Here is a 16,185-nt window from a genome sequence, read left to right as displayed (position 1 = left end):
TGATATTGATTTAAAATTGGACAAATGAATCATATCACATAATTAATTCGGCAGCCCTCCTGCTTTCAGGGAGCTGTTGGGAGCATTTCCACACTGGGCACATTTAAAAAAAAAAAAGGGTTTAATGATTAGACCGTAGAGAGGTCCGATTGCCCCCTCCCCGTTAAGTATTCATTACCAAACTATGTCAGTGATTTGCCTACAAGGATCCAGTAGCCGGGTGTTACACTTTAAAATCACTCAGTCAGCTATAAATGCTGCTGCTATCCTCTCCATGCGGAGAGAGACTCATTCAGACGGGTGATGGAGCGACTCGGCCGGTTTCAAAGCAGGTTTTTCCAGCATCCTCCATATTTACCGCGTAGCAACCGTGATATTTCCAATTATTTCTTTCCTTCTGTGTTTGTTAAGTTGCTTTTTTTAGAGGGTTTCTAGCGGGGTTAAATATATTCTCTTTCTGTTAACAAAAGGCATTGCAGATCTTCTAATTCCCCTCTTTGGAAGATTCTAAATTCGCATTTCATGATATTACAGAAAGCACAGATCAATTCCCCCCCATGTTACCGACGGTGTCAGAGTTCAACTCATTAACGCTGGCCGTGGAAGCAGACACGTTCTTGGGGGGGTTGATCGCGGCCGGCGGGGGAAGACGGTTTGTGTGCATGTGCAAGTTATTCGGTCTCAAAAGTACGAAGCCTGAAATGAGTTCGGACGCGAGCATTCGGGAACGAAAATAACATTCGGGCCAACTTTCCGCAGCGCGGGGTGTGAAAAGTGCTGAGCTCGGCAGGAATAACTTTGCTAACCGTAAGATTTTAATCATCAAAGTGCCTGAGATGTGAAATCTATCAAAAGCCGTTGAGTGAAAACTATTCCAGCATATACTTGAGCCGTCAAGAGCATCAGATTTTGGTTGAGCCGATGGCGTCGACGTCCAAATGACAAATGGAGCATCCCGCGTGCTCTCAGTCGGATAAATCTGGACTCTGGGAATCAATTTGCCCGGTCTGAGCTCTCAAGGACGCGAAGCTCAAAACCGCATCGAGAAACAAAAACAAAACAAAAAAATCCATTTGTTTTCCTTTTTCATTCCCCTTCCAGCTTGCTTTCACATACTTATATGCAGCTATAACTCACAATGCTTTCTTTTTTTTTTTTTTTTTTAAACGAAAAGACAACATAATTGAGTACTCTTATTGATCTCGCCGTCTCTTCACTCAGCTGTGTGTTAGCTGGGGACATGAAAAATAATTTGCTATTGCAAGAGAAAAGGAGAGAAGAAAGTCAAGCTGTCGATGTTGACATAATGTATTGTTTCCGCATCGACGCGGCAACGAGCGGATGTGCAACAGTCACACCTGGGAAAAAAAAAATGAAAAAAAAGAAGCCATTTGGGGCTCGTTTGTATCGCGCTGCAACCATTTCGCTGCTCGAGAAGAGTCTCAAAAATGCTACTTTATGGCCCCCCGAGGAGCGAAAGCTACCGTATGTAACGCATCTGCAAGGATGGAAGAATCCTACAAGGATTAGGGGGACAATGAATGGGCGCGCCATTCATTTTACTGTCAATCACGAGTACTTATCAAGACGAAAGAAATGTCAACGTCGGTTACATTTTCTTCTTTAGAAAAGTGCACTCTCGCAGCGAGCAGGTCTCTCTCTGCCAGGTGCGTCCGCGGCCAACGCTGCTGCATTGTGGGATTGAGTGAGAACCCCTCTCCGTCTACAGTCGACACTAATGGGCTGCGAAGTGTCAGCGAAACGCACTTCAGTCAAACTGCAATGCAAGCAGCTGGAAGTCACTGGAAAAGATTGGAACAATTAAACTCATCAAGCCAAGTTTTAATGATGTATTATAAGGTTTTTAGAGCCGGTGTCAGGAAATCAACACCTATTTTAAACTTCTTTGAAAACATCACCTTCAAAACGACTGTATTAATTCAGGTCTCTCGACCAAAACTACGTTTTACGAAATAACATTTTAACACATGATGACGTTTTAATCTGCCTTTTTCGACGTTATACTAAATAAAATATCTCATTCTCACCCGGCCAGAGCCTGAACGCACCGCGATGTAACCGAGAGGAACCTTCGCTTGGTGGCCGTAACTTAACTCGCTCTGATTCCAACCGTCTGGTTCCCCGTTTTGGAGATGGCGGTGGCATCGCAGGTTCACTGGGCGCATTGTGTTTTAAATATATGTTGTCATAACAGTCACTGAAGAATACAACGACGGCTAAAAGTGTAAGTATAAGAAATGACAATAACACGCCCTCATAGAATAACCCCTAGGAGGGAGTGCACTTCACAGGTTGGTTGATGAACACAAAACTAAAAGGTATCCAAGGAGGGCGGGGGGGGGGTTCTTTAAACGCCTCTCTGTGAGGAAATGACTGCACACAAGTCACTTGAGGGAAGGAAAAAAAAAAAGGAGCCTGTAATACGATCTCCTACGGTCACGGAGTCATTCTCAGCTCGAGTGCGTGCTGTGTAATTTTATCTGCAGTATTTCCTGAGGTGGCACATTTGACGGCGGAAGCCGTGGGACCCGTTAGGGAGAGTGGTGCGATGGAAAAAACAAAAAAAAAGGGGGGCCGGGGAATCCTGAAGAGGGAGAAAAGCATTGATTGTGCCGCGCGTCGTTGCCTCTTTAACTAAACACTTGCTTTCTCTAATGTTCCACAGCTCGTCGCGTTTGATAATCCCTCGAGACGCCGCGTGCTCTAAACTATTACATTCTGCATGCCTCAACATATGCAAATAAGTCAATATCATCCGAGCCCAGTTCCTGTGATGGAAAACACCAGCTTTGGCTTATGTGTGGAGCAGCCGGTGATTTGTTACACGATCCGGCGCTGAAAAGCAACTACATAACATTGCGCCTGTCAACCTTCCTATAAAATAGTTACCCTCTAGGTCCTTATTTTTTTATGTTGCAGCCAACTCTGGAGATAAGAAGTCAGCTCTGTATTTATTTACAGCCTCCTGTGGACAACGGGATTTGTTTTTTTCTCTTTGTCGTTGCAAGAGGCGAAAAGCAGACGATTGATAGACCGCTGGGCGACATGCTGGACAAAGTGAGTAGATGGTTTTCGATTTAGTTTCGTGCCACTGAAAACCGCACCGTGGTGTGAAGGCACTTCTTTTTCCTTTCACACTTGACCTTTAAGATACCTTTAAGAAAACCTGCCTTTAACATTCCATTTGGGGGGCCGAGTCGGGTGTTTCTGTAGCTGAAAATCCGGCCAATCCTAATTTAGCGCTCTTATTTTGGCGGAATGAGTTGGAAACCATGTGTTAAGAACCGTCCCAGCATGCACTGGGGCAATAGATTCATTCGATTTCCTCTTGTTTTATGCGCCCCTGTGTTGTTACAGGTGTCATTTGCCTTCTCTGTTGTGCTCCGTGGACGAGGAATACACCTTTAAGTGATAATCGTAAGTCTGTCGTAAATGAAACCTTACAACTATCTCCTGAAAGCAGCTTTAATTACATTGTTTTGGAACAAATTAATTTTGCTTACTAGAAGTCTTAATTTGATGCAAACCATTTACGTGAAGGGAGAGAAAGCAGCGCTCCTGTTTGTTGAAATGAGAAAGTGCAGTCAAAATATTTAGACCCTAGAAACACATGAACAGTTGTGTTAAATTATCGTGATCTCAATTTAGGTGACTATTGAATCGTGTTTATTATTTCGTCCATAATCGCCCCATGTCATCCATCCACGAGGAACGGTGGAGAGAAGTAGGACGGGTTTGACGTGAACGCCTGCGGGGAACGATTGTGCTTGCGCAGTTATTTCTGTTTGAATGATTATTATGTCTGTATGATGGAAAGCTTTTCAAACCGCCCCTTTATGAGCTAATTAACAGTTTTTTTTCTCCTCTCCACCCCAAATCATGATTGGTCAGCTGTGTGGAGGTGAAAAAAGAAAAAGAAACAACAGTGAACAACACCACGAACGTCTGAAAGGTGTTTGTTCGTTTTTACCGGTATTTAAATGGCTTAAATCATCTGCCACCGATTGTCAGCTGCCAATAAGAGGCACAGTGTGGAGGGGACAACGACATCTCTCTCGACAGCTCTGGTATCAGCGAGGACACGCTCGCCGAGCTCGGGCTGATAACAACTGCCGGGGGGGCAGTACAACCCAAAAGGGAGTGGGGGGGGGGGGGAGCAGCAGCAGCAGACCCACCTCTTGGCGCTGGTGGAGAGCTTGGCGGCGGTCTTGCTGGAGATCTTGGCCTCCTTCTTCTTGGGCTGTGTCTGGTCCCGCTGCTCGGGGCCCGGCTGCTCCGGCGGAGCCGCCTCCCTCTGCTCGGCGTCCGAGCTTCCCCCACTGGTGTTGGGGCTGTCGTCCGGCCTCGGCTGCACCTCACTGGACATGCTGAACACTGCGCGCGCACGCACACACACACACACACACACACACACACACACGCACACACACACGCACACACACACACACACACACACACACGCAAGAGTTACGGATACTGAACCCACAAAGACGGTGTCCTTCAATAACTGAGTTAACTCAATCCGCTGGTGAAGATTCTGTGATCAGCGATGAGCTAATAAGTGGACATTGAGTTGGGATTTGACCTACAGGGTCAAAGGTCAAGAAGGAACTTTCACGCTTCGGCTAATTCATGAAGGGTTTTCTGTTGTTATAAATGCTCAATTTCCCAATGACAACTTCAAATGTCTTCTCTGAACAACTGGCGCCCATTTCCATAATACAATACAAACATTTAAATGCATAATAATCGGCATAAAGCATAAATATGCACGATGCTTCATAACGATAATTACATATTATAAAGTATTTTATTTAGTATATCATAATAATAAATAATACTTCACTCACTGACATTTTTTCTTTGTGCAAGGATGCGTGTCTTATAATATAACCCATGGTTGTAATATAATGAATGCATTATAATCACTGTTGTGATGCATTATGGGATTATAAATGACTCTAAGTGGGTGCTTGAAGTAAAGAATATATGCATTATAAGTATGTTTATAATTCATTATAAAGTGTTCCCACATTTTCAACATTAATTTGAACCTCGGTCGAATATTTAGGGTTTATCACTTAGTCAGTCGTGTAGTTTGTCTGCTTACATTATTATTGACACTCTCAGTCAGCCATTATATAAATAAAGAAGACGTGCACGTCGCCTGTAATATCACATCTCATTTCATCACGTTTAGTGTTGAGTTTCTTTATGAATGAGGATTAGTCATTCATTTCATTTCGATCTGTAACCGAGGATTATTGTCATTGTGCTGCTTTGTTTTCTTAATTGATTCATTAATTCAATTGTGAAATATATCAATCCCAATTTCCTTTTGCTTGGCTTGCTCTACCACCAAAGACATTCAGGTGTGTGTATAACATACAGAAAAGCCAAAGGGAGCCTTCAAAGGGAGCCTTCAAAGGGAGCCTTCAAACGTCGCGTTAAATGCACCGAGGTGCATTAATTCTTCGTTAATGAGAAGATTGTAATCGTTAAAGAAGTTGACTCTGCAGGCCCGGAGCACAATTACCCTCGAAGAACATCTCGCTTTGGGGGCGAGACGGACTTGTGTGTTTGTTTGTTTTTCTCTTTCTGGGAGCGCGATTGTGTTTAAATATTAAAGTAAAACATCTTAAAGCTCAAATCAAATGTAATCTTTAAAATGCTCTGAGCGAGACTGGGAGCACCTCGAGTGCCTCTCGACGGCTCTCAGCGCGCCAACGGCTGAGAAAAGCAATTATTTAGGAAAAGTGCATCTTTTACTTCCCTGAAATGTCTGCGTTTTCTCATTCATTCACCAATGTACAGTCCTTTGATCACTTCATTGGAACGTGTACTCGGCACCTGTAATATATATATATATATATATATATATATATATATATATATATATATATATATATATATATATATATATATATATATATATGTGGCGTGTGCCATTTAACCTGATGAATGTCATGTCTTTGTCTGTGGGACTTTTAAAACAATGTTTTATTCAACAGCGGCACTAATTTTAACAATAAGACCAACACATCCTGGATTATCAGTCATCAGGGTGGGGGGTGGAGGGGGTGGAGGGGGGTAAATAGGGACCACAGATCCTTTACCGCTGATCCAGAATCAGTCGAGTTGAACACCCTCGCTGGTCACACGCTTTGAGTCTCAATAATAAAGACGCCTACAAGGTCATGTTCACTAAATCCAATTCCTCCACCATTCTGCGTGTGTGCGTGTGCGCATGTGTGTGCGTGTGTGTGCGTGTGCGTCAAGGTGAAATGCCTCTATTTACATTCCCACGTCCTGCTATGAAAAATGTATGATACTAGACGGATGGCTGTGGGGGGGGGGGGGGGGGGGGGCTGAAATGAATATCAAATTGGACAGAAGTGAGGGGCAGGTTGTTCAATAAACATGACAGCGGCTTTGGCAAGCCGACTCCGCGTCTGACATTTGACAAACAGCCACAGCACACAAGGCTATCTGATGCAATTAACTGCAATTGGTGGCGAGCCGATGTGGGAGATAATTGGGGGGATTATATGAGGTTAGGGTGAGGGAGGGCGTCATTTAAAAAGGTGACAACATGTACAGGCTCTGGAGACTCGAGTGCTCTCGGGATAAGCGGTTATTATGACGTGGAGGACGTGACGGCGGACACACTTGAGAAGTAAAAGTTGCAGATCTATTTGGGCAGATGTTCACCTTCAGGGGTGAAACTGTCAAAACACGTCAAACATAACTCGTCAACCAAAATGAAGCTTCCCCAAAAGTGTGTGTCATTGAGCAGGCCTAACAAAACAACAACAACAACAACAATGATGTACAAAAATATTGTGTTGTGCTTTTTTTTCTAAATGTAAATACATTGTAGGTATATTGTACCTTAACGAACCAGTTCTTTATATACATATATACACATATATGTGTGTGTAAAAGTTGAAATGTTCCCCATTAAAGAAGTTTAATCCGGATTGGTCCGTTTGGTGCAATGGGTGTAACGCGGAATGAAACTGCTTTTTAAATGTCTTTCACGTGCACAGTTACAGAGGAGTGGGTTTAAAAGAGTGATATTGTGCACGGGGTTCGGGTTGGGGGGGGGGCGCTTGGGGTTCTGTTATTCAGCACCACGCAGGACAAGAAGAAGAAGAAGAAGAAGAAGAAGAAGAAGAAGAAGAAGAAGAAGAAGAAGAAGAAGAAGAAGAAGAAGAAGAAGAAGAAGAAGAAGAAGAAGGCACGTATCTGGAGGGACCCCCCCCCCCCCCCCCTTCCCTCTTGAGTTAACAGCAAGACATCCTCGTTATGAGACGTCCTGATGAAGATGATGGAAGCAGATAAAGCCCATAATAAAACATGTCCGATATCGGAGCTCCAACTGACCGCTGCTAAATCTGCTCCAGCACAATAGACGGAATGGATGCCCCCCCCCCCCCCCACCCCCCACCCCCGCCGCCGCCGCCCCCTCCCTCTAATAACGTAATTACCGTGTATTCCGTTGGTGGAGTCGCGTGTTCAGAGGAGAAGACTCACCTTCTCGAGCAGGCTGGACGCGACGGGAGAAACGGGGGGGGTTTAAATGTCCGCCGTGTGTATGTATTTATATTCCGTGGTCTGTAACGCTGGTTGTCCGCGCTGCTTTTCCGCCCGTTGCTTTGACTGACTGCGAGAGAATGTGCTAAAAAAAATAAAAAAAACCACCGCCACGGTCAAGTTATCGGTAGTCACACGCATCGTTTCCGGTTTTGAGCTGTCAAAGTAAGAGCCCAAAATGAGCACGTTTCGAGCGGAGCATAAGCGAGGTGACACCTTGCGAATAAAGTCAAACTGCATCTGATTAATACTGATTTTTTTTAAACATTTTTCTTCTTCTTCTTCTTTTTTTTTATCTAAGAGATTCGTCCTCACTTTTAACTCATTATACCCACTATTTATGTCACTGCTTTTCTGTAAAAAAGTAACACCTTTTATCTCATCCTATCCTAAATAACATGCTGCTGTCGGCTACTAGAGTCAGGTCAGCTACTTGTCCACCAAACTTACAATCATGGTTCAGGTATATCGGCGATTTGTAAACGAAATGGAGAAGCGACCGTGAACACATTTCATTTTTTGTATCAAAAAATGAATAATTATAAAATAATTTTGCCACAAAATGTATAACACATTATCCTTCACCCCAGTAGCCCACTGACCTTTTTCATCAAACGTCCAATAATTATTTTATGTTCAGGCAGGAAATCCTCACTTCCGATGTCTTTCCTTTTGTTTGCCACAGCTTGACGAACCCAAGACCGCCTCCGTGCGCGCTCCCACGCGAGTCCGCGCAAACTGTGTGCTCTCTGAAGCGCTATGGCAGGCTTTGATGATAGTAGACTACAAAGGGAGTGCAAACGAGAGGAATTGATCCATCTTGCTTTAAAGTGTGCACCGGGGATTTAAAAAAGAAAACAATTGTCCAGATAATAATAGCATATAATTAACAGTCCATACCATAGACGGTGTATATAAAAGGTCCATACTCAGATGCACGAGTTGTTAGTGGTGTCTGTGTTTGGTAACCTGCCTCTGTGTGGAGGAAAGGGACAATTAATCAATTAATCTAAAACAAGTTGGAATGAACCGCTTTAAAACACCACAAGTAGACCCCTAATATTTCAATAGACTATATATAGATACCTAAGTGGCCATTTTTTCCTCAACATTGTCCAATTCATTGACTATCTGTACCACATGCATTATTAAAAAATAATTAATTAATATGTTTTAGGAATACTTACCCTATTGTTCGTGGAGCAAACGGGACCAACTCGCCACCGCGGAACCTTTCCGCGCGCTCGTTGTTTCTTTCCACCGAGAACGGTGACGGACCTTAGCTTTTTCCCGACATGCGCCATTGAAAACAAACGTAGCAGAATCGGCGGCGCGCTGATACATTTTCGATAGCAACGAGTTAGCGTGGATTGTTTCGTCTTTAATAAAGTCCGCGACGCGTTAGTGAACAATGGAGACTATTCTGGAGCAGCAGCGTCGCTACCACGAAGAGAAAGAGCGGCTAATGGACTCCAAGACGAAAGAGATGTTACACAAAAAGTCCACGGTGGGAGCTAGCTAGCTTTAGCATCGCTGCTAATCAGCGCTGCAAAACACGGGAAATAACCGCAAGTTAACTCGTGTTGTTTTTAAAAGTGTATCTTTATGTTTTTGTGTGTTTTTTTTCTGACAGCTGCGGGAACAGATTAACTCCGACCACCGAACAAGAGCCATGTTGGACGTAAGTTAAACGAGAGTACTGAGAGGAAAGCGAACGTTTCCTGTTGGCTCTCTATGTGGCAACAATAATTATTGGGAATGTAAAAAGTTGCATCTTTAATTTGTGCATTTGAGTCACACTTTGCTGGTGAAGCATAAATGTGTTGTTACATTTTGATGGACAGTTAACGTTAGTTTGGTGAGATATGTTCTCCATGTCAGTTATGTGGTCATGTTAAATGTTTACATCTGTTTTAATTTTTTTTTTTACAGAGGTATATGGAAGTGAGCGGAAATCTCAGAGACTCATATGAAGACAAAGATGGGTGAGTCACCGACCGGCTCCACAAACCGTAACTCTAATCCAGAGCTTGTCCAAATTACAGATTTCTGTCGTTGCGGTATTATGTCTCAACATAATTTCTATGATTATTATTTTTATTTTTTTTAAATCTACCTGTAAACATCGTCTTTTAATCTGCAATCTTGGAACAACGATTTATTTGTTTCTTATCGACAGAATGAGAAAAGATGAACTTGCTGCGATCTCAGGACCCAATGAGTTTGCAGAGTTCTACAATAGACTGAAACACATAAAGGAGTTTCACAGAAAGCACCCGAATGAGGTAGTTGACCTCTTCCTTCTGTACGGTCTTAATTTGAGACCACGGGGATGATTTATAATAATGCCGTCGCTTGTTTCTTGTAGATCGCCATTCCCATGTCTGTAGAGTTCGAGGAGCTGATGAAGGCCCGAGACAACCCCAGCGAGGAGGCCCAGAGTAAGTCTCTAAATCCTTACATTTGAGCTCGGCGGTTTGCTCTGTAGACGGTCAGCGGACCACCTTCGGGATCCCGTTCAGCGTAAACTAGCTCAGACTGATGTTGCTGGCTAACGCACTGCTCTGGTTTTTGTTCGTCTTCCTCAGACCTGGTGGAGTTTACTGACGAGGAAGGATACGGCCGCTACCTTGACCTCCACGACTGCTACCTGAAGTACATCAACCTGAAGGGAGCCGAGGTTCAGATCCCCTAAAGTCTGCATAAGTCACGCTGTTCCTCCAAACTACATTTGTTTTTTTTAACGCTTTCTATGCTATCTTCCCGACAGAAACTCGAGTATATCTCCTACCTGTCTTCATTCGACCAGCTTTTTGACATCCCCAAGGAAAGGAAGAATGCCGAATACAAAAAGTAGGTCCCTCCGGCTTCTTCCCATCAATGAACAGCTGTACGTAACTAGAAGTAGAACAATATATTGAGCTGTAAAGACAAGAAAACTATCCCAACTTATCTTAATGACGCACCACGGACCGTTTCAATATATTATAATACGTGCATTCACTGAGCTCTTGTGCTAACCCGGGGTCGTTTGTGCAGGTATTTAGAGATGCTGCTGGAGTATCTGCAGGACTACACTGACCGGGTCAAACCTCTGTTGGACCAGAATGAGCTCTATGGAAAAGTGCTGATAGAATTTGAAAAGAAATGGGACAATGGGACCTTTCCAGGCTGGCCTGTAAGTGCTCCCATTAATATGTGAAGGTGGTTAAAGTCTCGGGCGGGCCATTTCTTCTCACCGGTTTTATTTGTTGTTGTTTTTTTAACCGTAGAAAGAGACGAGCAGTGCTTTGACACACGCTGGAGCTCATCTGGACCTCTCTGCTTTTTCTTCTTGGGAGGTAAAACATTCAGTGATCATGTTTTAAAGATTTATCTTTTATTTAAAAAAATACTACTGGGGTTGCTTATTCATACTTCTACTGATGTTGTTCTTACTCCTTTCCGCAGGAGTTGGCGTCTTTGGGTTTGGACAGATTGAAGTCTGCCCTCATGGCGTTGGGACTGAAATGTGGAGGGTGAGAATTTATAACGTTAAACTGATGTATATCGGAAAAGTCGGATGAACCTAAAACCAAATTTCGTGTTCTGAGAAGTGGAAACGGGTTATTTAACGGTCAGAACTTTTCCAGGAATCTGGAAACTGTTGGAAGCATTCATTACTTCACTTTGTCTAACATTAGATATTTGTGTGTGTGTGTGTTGGACAGGACTCTGGAGGAGAGAGCTCAGAGGCTCTTCAGCACAAAAGGCAAATCCCTGGAATCGCTGGACCCGTCCCTGTTTGCCAAGAACCCCAAAGCCAAAGGCCCTAAAAAGTAAGTGGGTGTAAAAAATGAATTCTAATGTTGTCTTTATGAGAGTGCCCATTATAAAATGCATAACGATTTCCATCCATCACTTCTGCAGAGACACGGAGCGTAACAAGGAAATTTCCTTCCTGGAAGCTCAAGTCTATGAATACGTGGAGATCCTCGGGGTGAGTGCATAAATCTACTGGAGGGTTTGATCCCTTTGAGACACGTGTCCCTTTTTATTGTCGGCTCAAACGTGACCGTTGTCGATCGTCGTTGGCGGTTACAGGAGCAGAGGCAGCTGACTCACGAGAACGTCCAGAGGAAACAGGCCAGGACCGGAGAGGAGCGCGAGGAAGAGGAGGAGGAGCAGCTCAGCGAGAGCGAGAGCGAAGACGAGGACAACGAGATCATTTACAACCCCAAGAACCTGCCGCTGGGCTGGGACGGCAAGGTGAGGCCGCGCCTTTTGGGTTTTTAATGGTGGACTTAAATATGACGACAGCATGACAGACCAATCATTTTTCATAAGGTGTAGAACAAGTGAAGTCAGTCCCGACTCGGGGGAGGGGGGGGGGAAAGATGTTTGCCGATTAAGCTCAGACCGAATACTGAATTGTTACTAGTATTACTTCAAAACACCTGAACGATCCCTTTAAGTCCACACAGTGACTCTGATGTCTGTGCAGCTGTTGCTCTTCCATGTATCTACTAGCTCAGAGGGATTTTGACATGTTTGGATATGACTGATGATTTTAAATAATCTCTAAAGCCCATAAGAGCAAGAACTGCATAAAGCATGTCCTCATTTTATGGAGCATAAAACTGTTTATTCTCTCCTCCTGAATCTTTTTAAACCATAGGTTTAAACTTTTACCCAAACTGGTGCTGCAAAATCCAGTTTTTACAATGCTGTCCTTTTTTTTTTTTTTTAATGCGCCGCGTATTTATTTAATCAAGCCTCGATGTGTGTCGTGTTTTGTTCCCCGCAGCCAATTCCTTACTGGCTCTATAAACTCCACGGGCTGAACATCAACTACAACTGCGAGATCTGCGGAAACTACACTTACAGGGGACCCAAGGCCTTCCAGAGGCACTTTGCGGTATGTGGTTTTCATGTCGCGTATTTATTGTTGCAGAGGGAGTGTGAAATCTGCCCGTCAACGCCACAGAACCCTGCAAAATAAATGAAGTATTGTGTGTTTTTTTTTCTCTTCTTTTCTCGTTGTTGTAGGAATGGAGGCATGCTCACGGGATGCGCTGCCTGGGAATCCCCAACACCGCTCACTTCGCCAACGTCACACAGATCGAGGACGCCGTCTCTTGTAAGCGCCCTCGTCCTCCCGCTCGTTGTGGACGTCTGGATCGACCAAGAGTTTTAGCCGTTGGTTTTCAACCATGTTTTGTTTGTTTCGTTACTGCAGTGTGGGCGAAGCTGAAGTCCCAGAAGGCGTCGGAGCGCTGGCAGCCGGACACGGAGGTGAGTCCACACGGGTGGAATCAGGGCGACGGGTCGCGAGGGGGAGGGGCTTCCTAGTTCTAATTTAATGCTCACTCCACAACGTGTGTGTGTGTGTGTTTTTCAGGAAGAGTACGAGGACTCGAGCGGCAACGTGGTCAACAAGAAGACCTACGAGGATCTGAAGAGACAAGGCTTGCTGTAGATTGAGGAGCGCACGAGTCACGCGGGACAAAAATGGAACGAAATCCACAACAAGTAACGAGCGTCCTTTTGAGATTTGGGATGTTTTGCATCACCCACGTTTCTTTTTATTTGTAAGTAGTAATGTTGTTTTACAGACTTTGTAACGTCGTAACCATTGATCACTATAATAAACGGAGTACTTTTTGTCACCGCCGGTTGTCAGTATTCTCTCCGGTTTGTTAAATCTGAATGTGAGTCTTTCTGTCCGTGTTCAGACTTCACTCGGCAGAGACGGACTACCAGGACTATATTTAGACTCTCTACTGTAATTATGACGGAGTTAAACACTCGAGTAATAAATTAAACCGCGAGCACTTGTATTTATTTTAATGAACAAACCTGTTGCCAATGAGACTATATATAGCGAAACAAAGATATAACTTTTAAAGTTTTTCTATTGATCACATATTTAACAGACCACAAAACAAAAAGCCCTCAACGTAAATATATATTGTATTCTTTTTCATACCGCGGAAGGCATTTCCTTTTAGTCGAGGACGGCCTCCTCGTGCAGAGTGTTGCATAACACCACATTGTTTATAGAAGGATGTTATGAGAAGGCGCTTGAGTAATTGATTCTTTGACACTTTGTCGCTGACATCAAGGCTCAGTTTAAAGCCATGGGCCAAAAGACAAAGCCATTAAATACAAGAACAAGCTCATTTGTGCCACTTGCTGTCAGCTCGTTAACAGTCCAAATTCAAAAAGACAATCACTTTAAAACTGTCGCGTGAGTCGATAAACCCCTCACATTTAAGAAGCTAGAACCATAAATAGGACATTTGCAGATACTTTTCTGCTGCTCTTGGGTGGACTCGTGTCTTAATATCTTCATATTCACTAATGTATGCATGCATGCAGAGGATGATGGGGCCCAAAGACCTGTAAACGGGCGTTCTGAGCTCATCACTTGCAGCCATACAGCCTCCCAGTGGCTCGAGGTGATGTTTAATGTTTAGTTTTTACATGTGAAACACTTTGCTCGTCTGATTTCAGACGGTTTCATGACCGATTGCCTTCATGTCCATTTTTGAAGCGGGTAGAATTGGGCTTCTAATCCAGGGAAGACGGCTCATTTCCCCGCTCGCTTTGTTGAACACTAACGACCCGCCAAGCAGTCGGGGCGCACGAGTGAAATTGGATGACATGATTTTGTTTGTTATAGAAGCACCGATGTGTGTTGTTGTTGTTGTTACCGAGCCGTGTCACATGAGCGATGTCGCCGGACGAAGAAGCTGCAAAGGAGAATTCTCCGCTCCGAAAAGTCAATTTCACGTGACGTAATATGTGATACTTGTTCAGCAACGTGATCTTCACAAATGAAAACAGACGTTTAAAAATGTTTGAGGTTAATGGTTCGACAATTCTTTTCAGAAATAGGCCGCGCTCGCTTATTCACGCTCTTGCCAAAGAGTGCCGAATTGAGAAGATTGACACCCCGGCTTCGACTGCATCTTGTGGTTTCTAGTTCCAACCGCACGGCTCGAGTTTCAACACCAATGTCAGGACGTAATGAGGTCATCTCGGTTATACGAGAGATCTTATCAAGCTTTACTGTAAACGGGCTCTCGTTAGCGCCCCTTGGCCATTAATGTGACCCCTGACTGTTGTTTCATGTCTCCATGGAGACGGGAAGACCTGTCGCGCCTTTCACCCTGCACACACATTATCCCCCAACGGTTTTCTTAATTCTTGTATTTTATTTGTAGCATGTCTGACATCAAGTTAAGCTTCTACTAATCCGTCCTCACCGTTTAACATCTGTCCCAGTGGGGTTTTTCCTTTTGTCCATAGTGAATGAATCTAGGCTGAAACTCAATGTTCCCAATTGAAATGTGCCATTCAGAGTCCGTCTACTCCATCCCATAACTTTAGCAGAGCCGAAACCAGACCAACAGCACCCTCCTGTGTATTTAGTCTGTCATTGCATCACTTCATTAAAGAAATCATTTATTGAATTGTTCAATTTAAGGAGTGGATACAAACCCATGAAGGTGTATTGGTGTAGATTAGAAGATCAAAATACTAAATATTTATTGCTGTTTTTTCTTCTTTGATTATAGTATTTTACTGCAGGCCTAGTAGGAAACCGTAATACCGTGAAACATGTACACGGTATGCTACTGCAAAGGATTTGGAGAAAGTATTCGACTGTAAATGCATTTGCAGTAATAATGATTCATTACTGCAAATGCAGTAAAATGACATTTTTAGATAATATGACAGGCGACCGGTATCAACGGCTGCAATCTGTATTCTCAAAGTGAATCAATAAAGGATGAGGTCAAGAGTCTGAAAGAGAAATCCTTCCAGCCGAGTACAAACTGTCCTTGAAAGGAGTGGCGGCCAAAAAATAAATGACTTTCTTTGCCACACAGTTTGCCAACATGTCGATACAACGAGTTTATGGGATGTTACCTGAGATTGGTGGGATCAGACAGGAGAGTGTTTGTTTCCACGTGAAACCACGTGTGGTGAAATACAGAGCAAACAAAGTGTGGCGTCACCTGTGAGGGGGTGGTTGAACCCGCACCCCCGAGTCTGGCATCTACTTCGACGGGCCGACCGAGGCTTTGACGGACACAGAGGTCTCATTTCTATGATCGGAGGATCCAAGTATTAAAGACAATGGAAAAGAAAATGTCCCTGGTTTCCCAAAATCTTCTACAAAGCAAAAGTGATGACGCCACCAGTTGAGAAGTTCTGCATCGATAGATTTCTAGAAGTATATAATAAAAAATATTTAAAATGTTGAAATTAAAATGTGTGCTTATCTGTTTGTAGTTTGCTATACTTCTACTTCTGTGAAAGTTCAGCGTACACCCTCAGTGATAACTTCATATATTCTTCTGAGCTCATCCTATACAAACAATAAACATAATAACCAGAGCGGATCCAGCGATTAACACATCTGGCCTCCTCAGAGAACCAGACGGGTACTAACGTGTCATTTTCATGGGCAAAGGCTGCTTTTTGTATTTATTTTTGCGGGTAGAACCATCAAAGGGTGGCATTAAAGTGTCCCGAGGGATCAGCGTTGCTCCACTGATGTGTCATTCACATGGGGGG

At 43.7% G+C, this 16,185-nt stretch overlaps 2 protein-coding genes across 3 annotated transcripts in view; one reads left to right on the top strand and one right to left on the bottom strand.

Moving 5' to 3' along the window:
- Positions 1–7,716, bottom strand: part of LOC117739130 (ubiquitin-conjugating enzyme E2 E2-like) — a 49,019-nt gene extending 41,303 nt beyond the window's left edge. The window contains exons 1-2 of one of the 2 annotated variants that reach the window (XM_034545425.1): positions 7,512–7,716; positions 4,197–4,395 (exon numbers count right to left, since the gene is read on the bottom strand). In XM_034545425.1, coding sequence (XP_034401316.1) covers positions 4,197–4,387 — 191 coding nt within the window. In that variant the 5' untranslated portion in view covers positions 4,388–4,395; positions 7,512–7,716. The remainder of the gene's footprint in view (positions 1–4,196; positions 4,396–7,511) is intronic. The other variant, XM_034545424.1, reaches the window with a different exon arrangement.
- A 1,175-nt stretch (positions 7,717–8,891) lies between these two features.
- Positions 8,892–13,270, top strand: sf3a3 (splicing factor 3a, subunit 3). Its single transcript, XM_034545921.1, has 17 exons — positions 8,892–9,124; positions 9,251–9,298; positions 9,550–9,602; positions 9,797–9,902; positions 9,986–10,058; positions 10,206–10,297; positions 10,388–10,470; positions 10,657–10,795; positions 10,890–10,958; positions 11,068–11,135; positions 11,328–11,435; positions 11,527–11,596; positions 11,701–11,865; positions 12,404–12,514; positions 12,646–12,736; positions 12,836–12,891; positions 12,998–13,270. The coding sequence occupies exons 1-17, from the start codon at positions 9,029–9,031 to the stop codon at positions 13,073–13,075; spliced, it is 1,506 nt and encodes a 501-aa protein (XP_034401812.1). The 5' UTR covers positions 8,892–9,028; the 3' UTR covers positions 13,076–13,270.
- Positions 13,271–16,185: the final 2,915 nt, after the last annotated feature.

Source organism: Cyclopterus lumpus, chromosome 11 (assembly GCF_009769545.1).
Source record: "Cyclopterus lumpus isolate fCycLum1 chromosome 11, fCycLum1.pri, whole genome shotgun sequence".
Classification (NCBI taxonomy): domain Eukaryota; kingdom Metazoa; phylum Chordata; class Actinopteri; order Perciformes; family Cyclopteridae; genus Cyclopterus; species Cyclopterus lumpus.
This window is presented reverse-complemented; position numbering and strand designations above follow the sequence as displayed.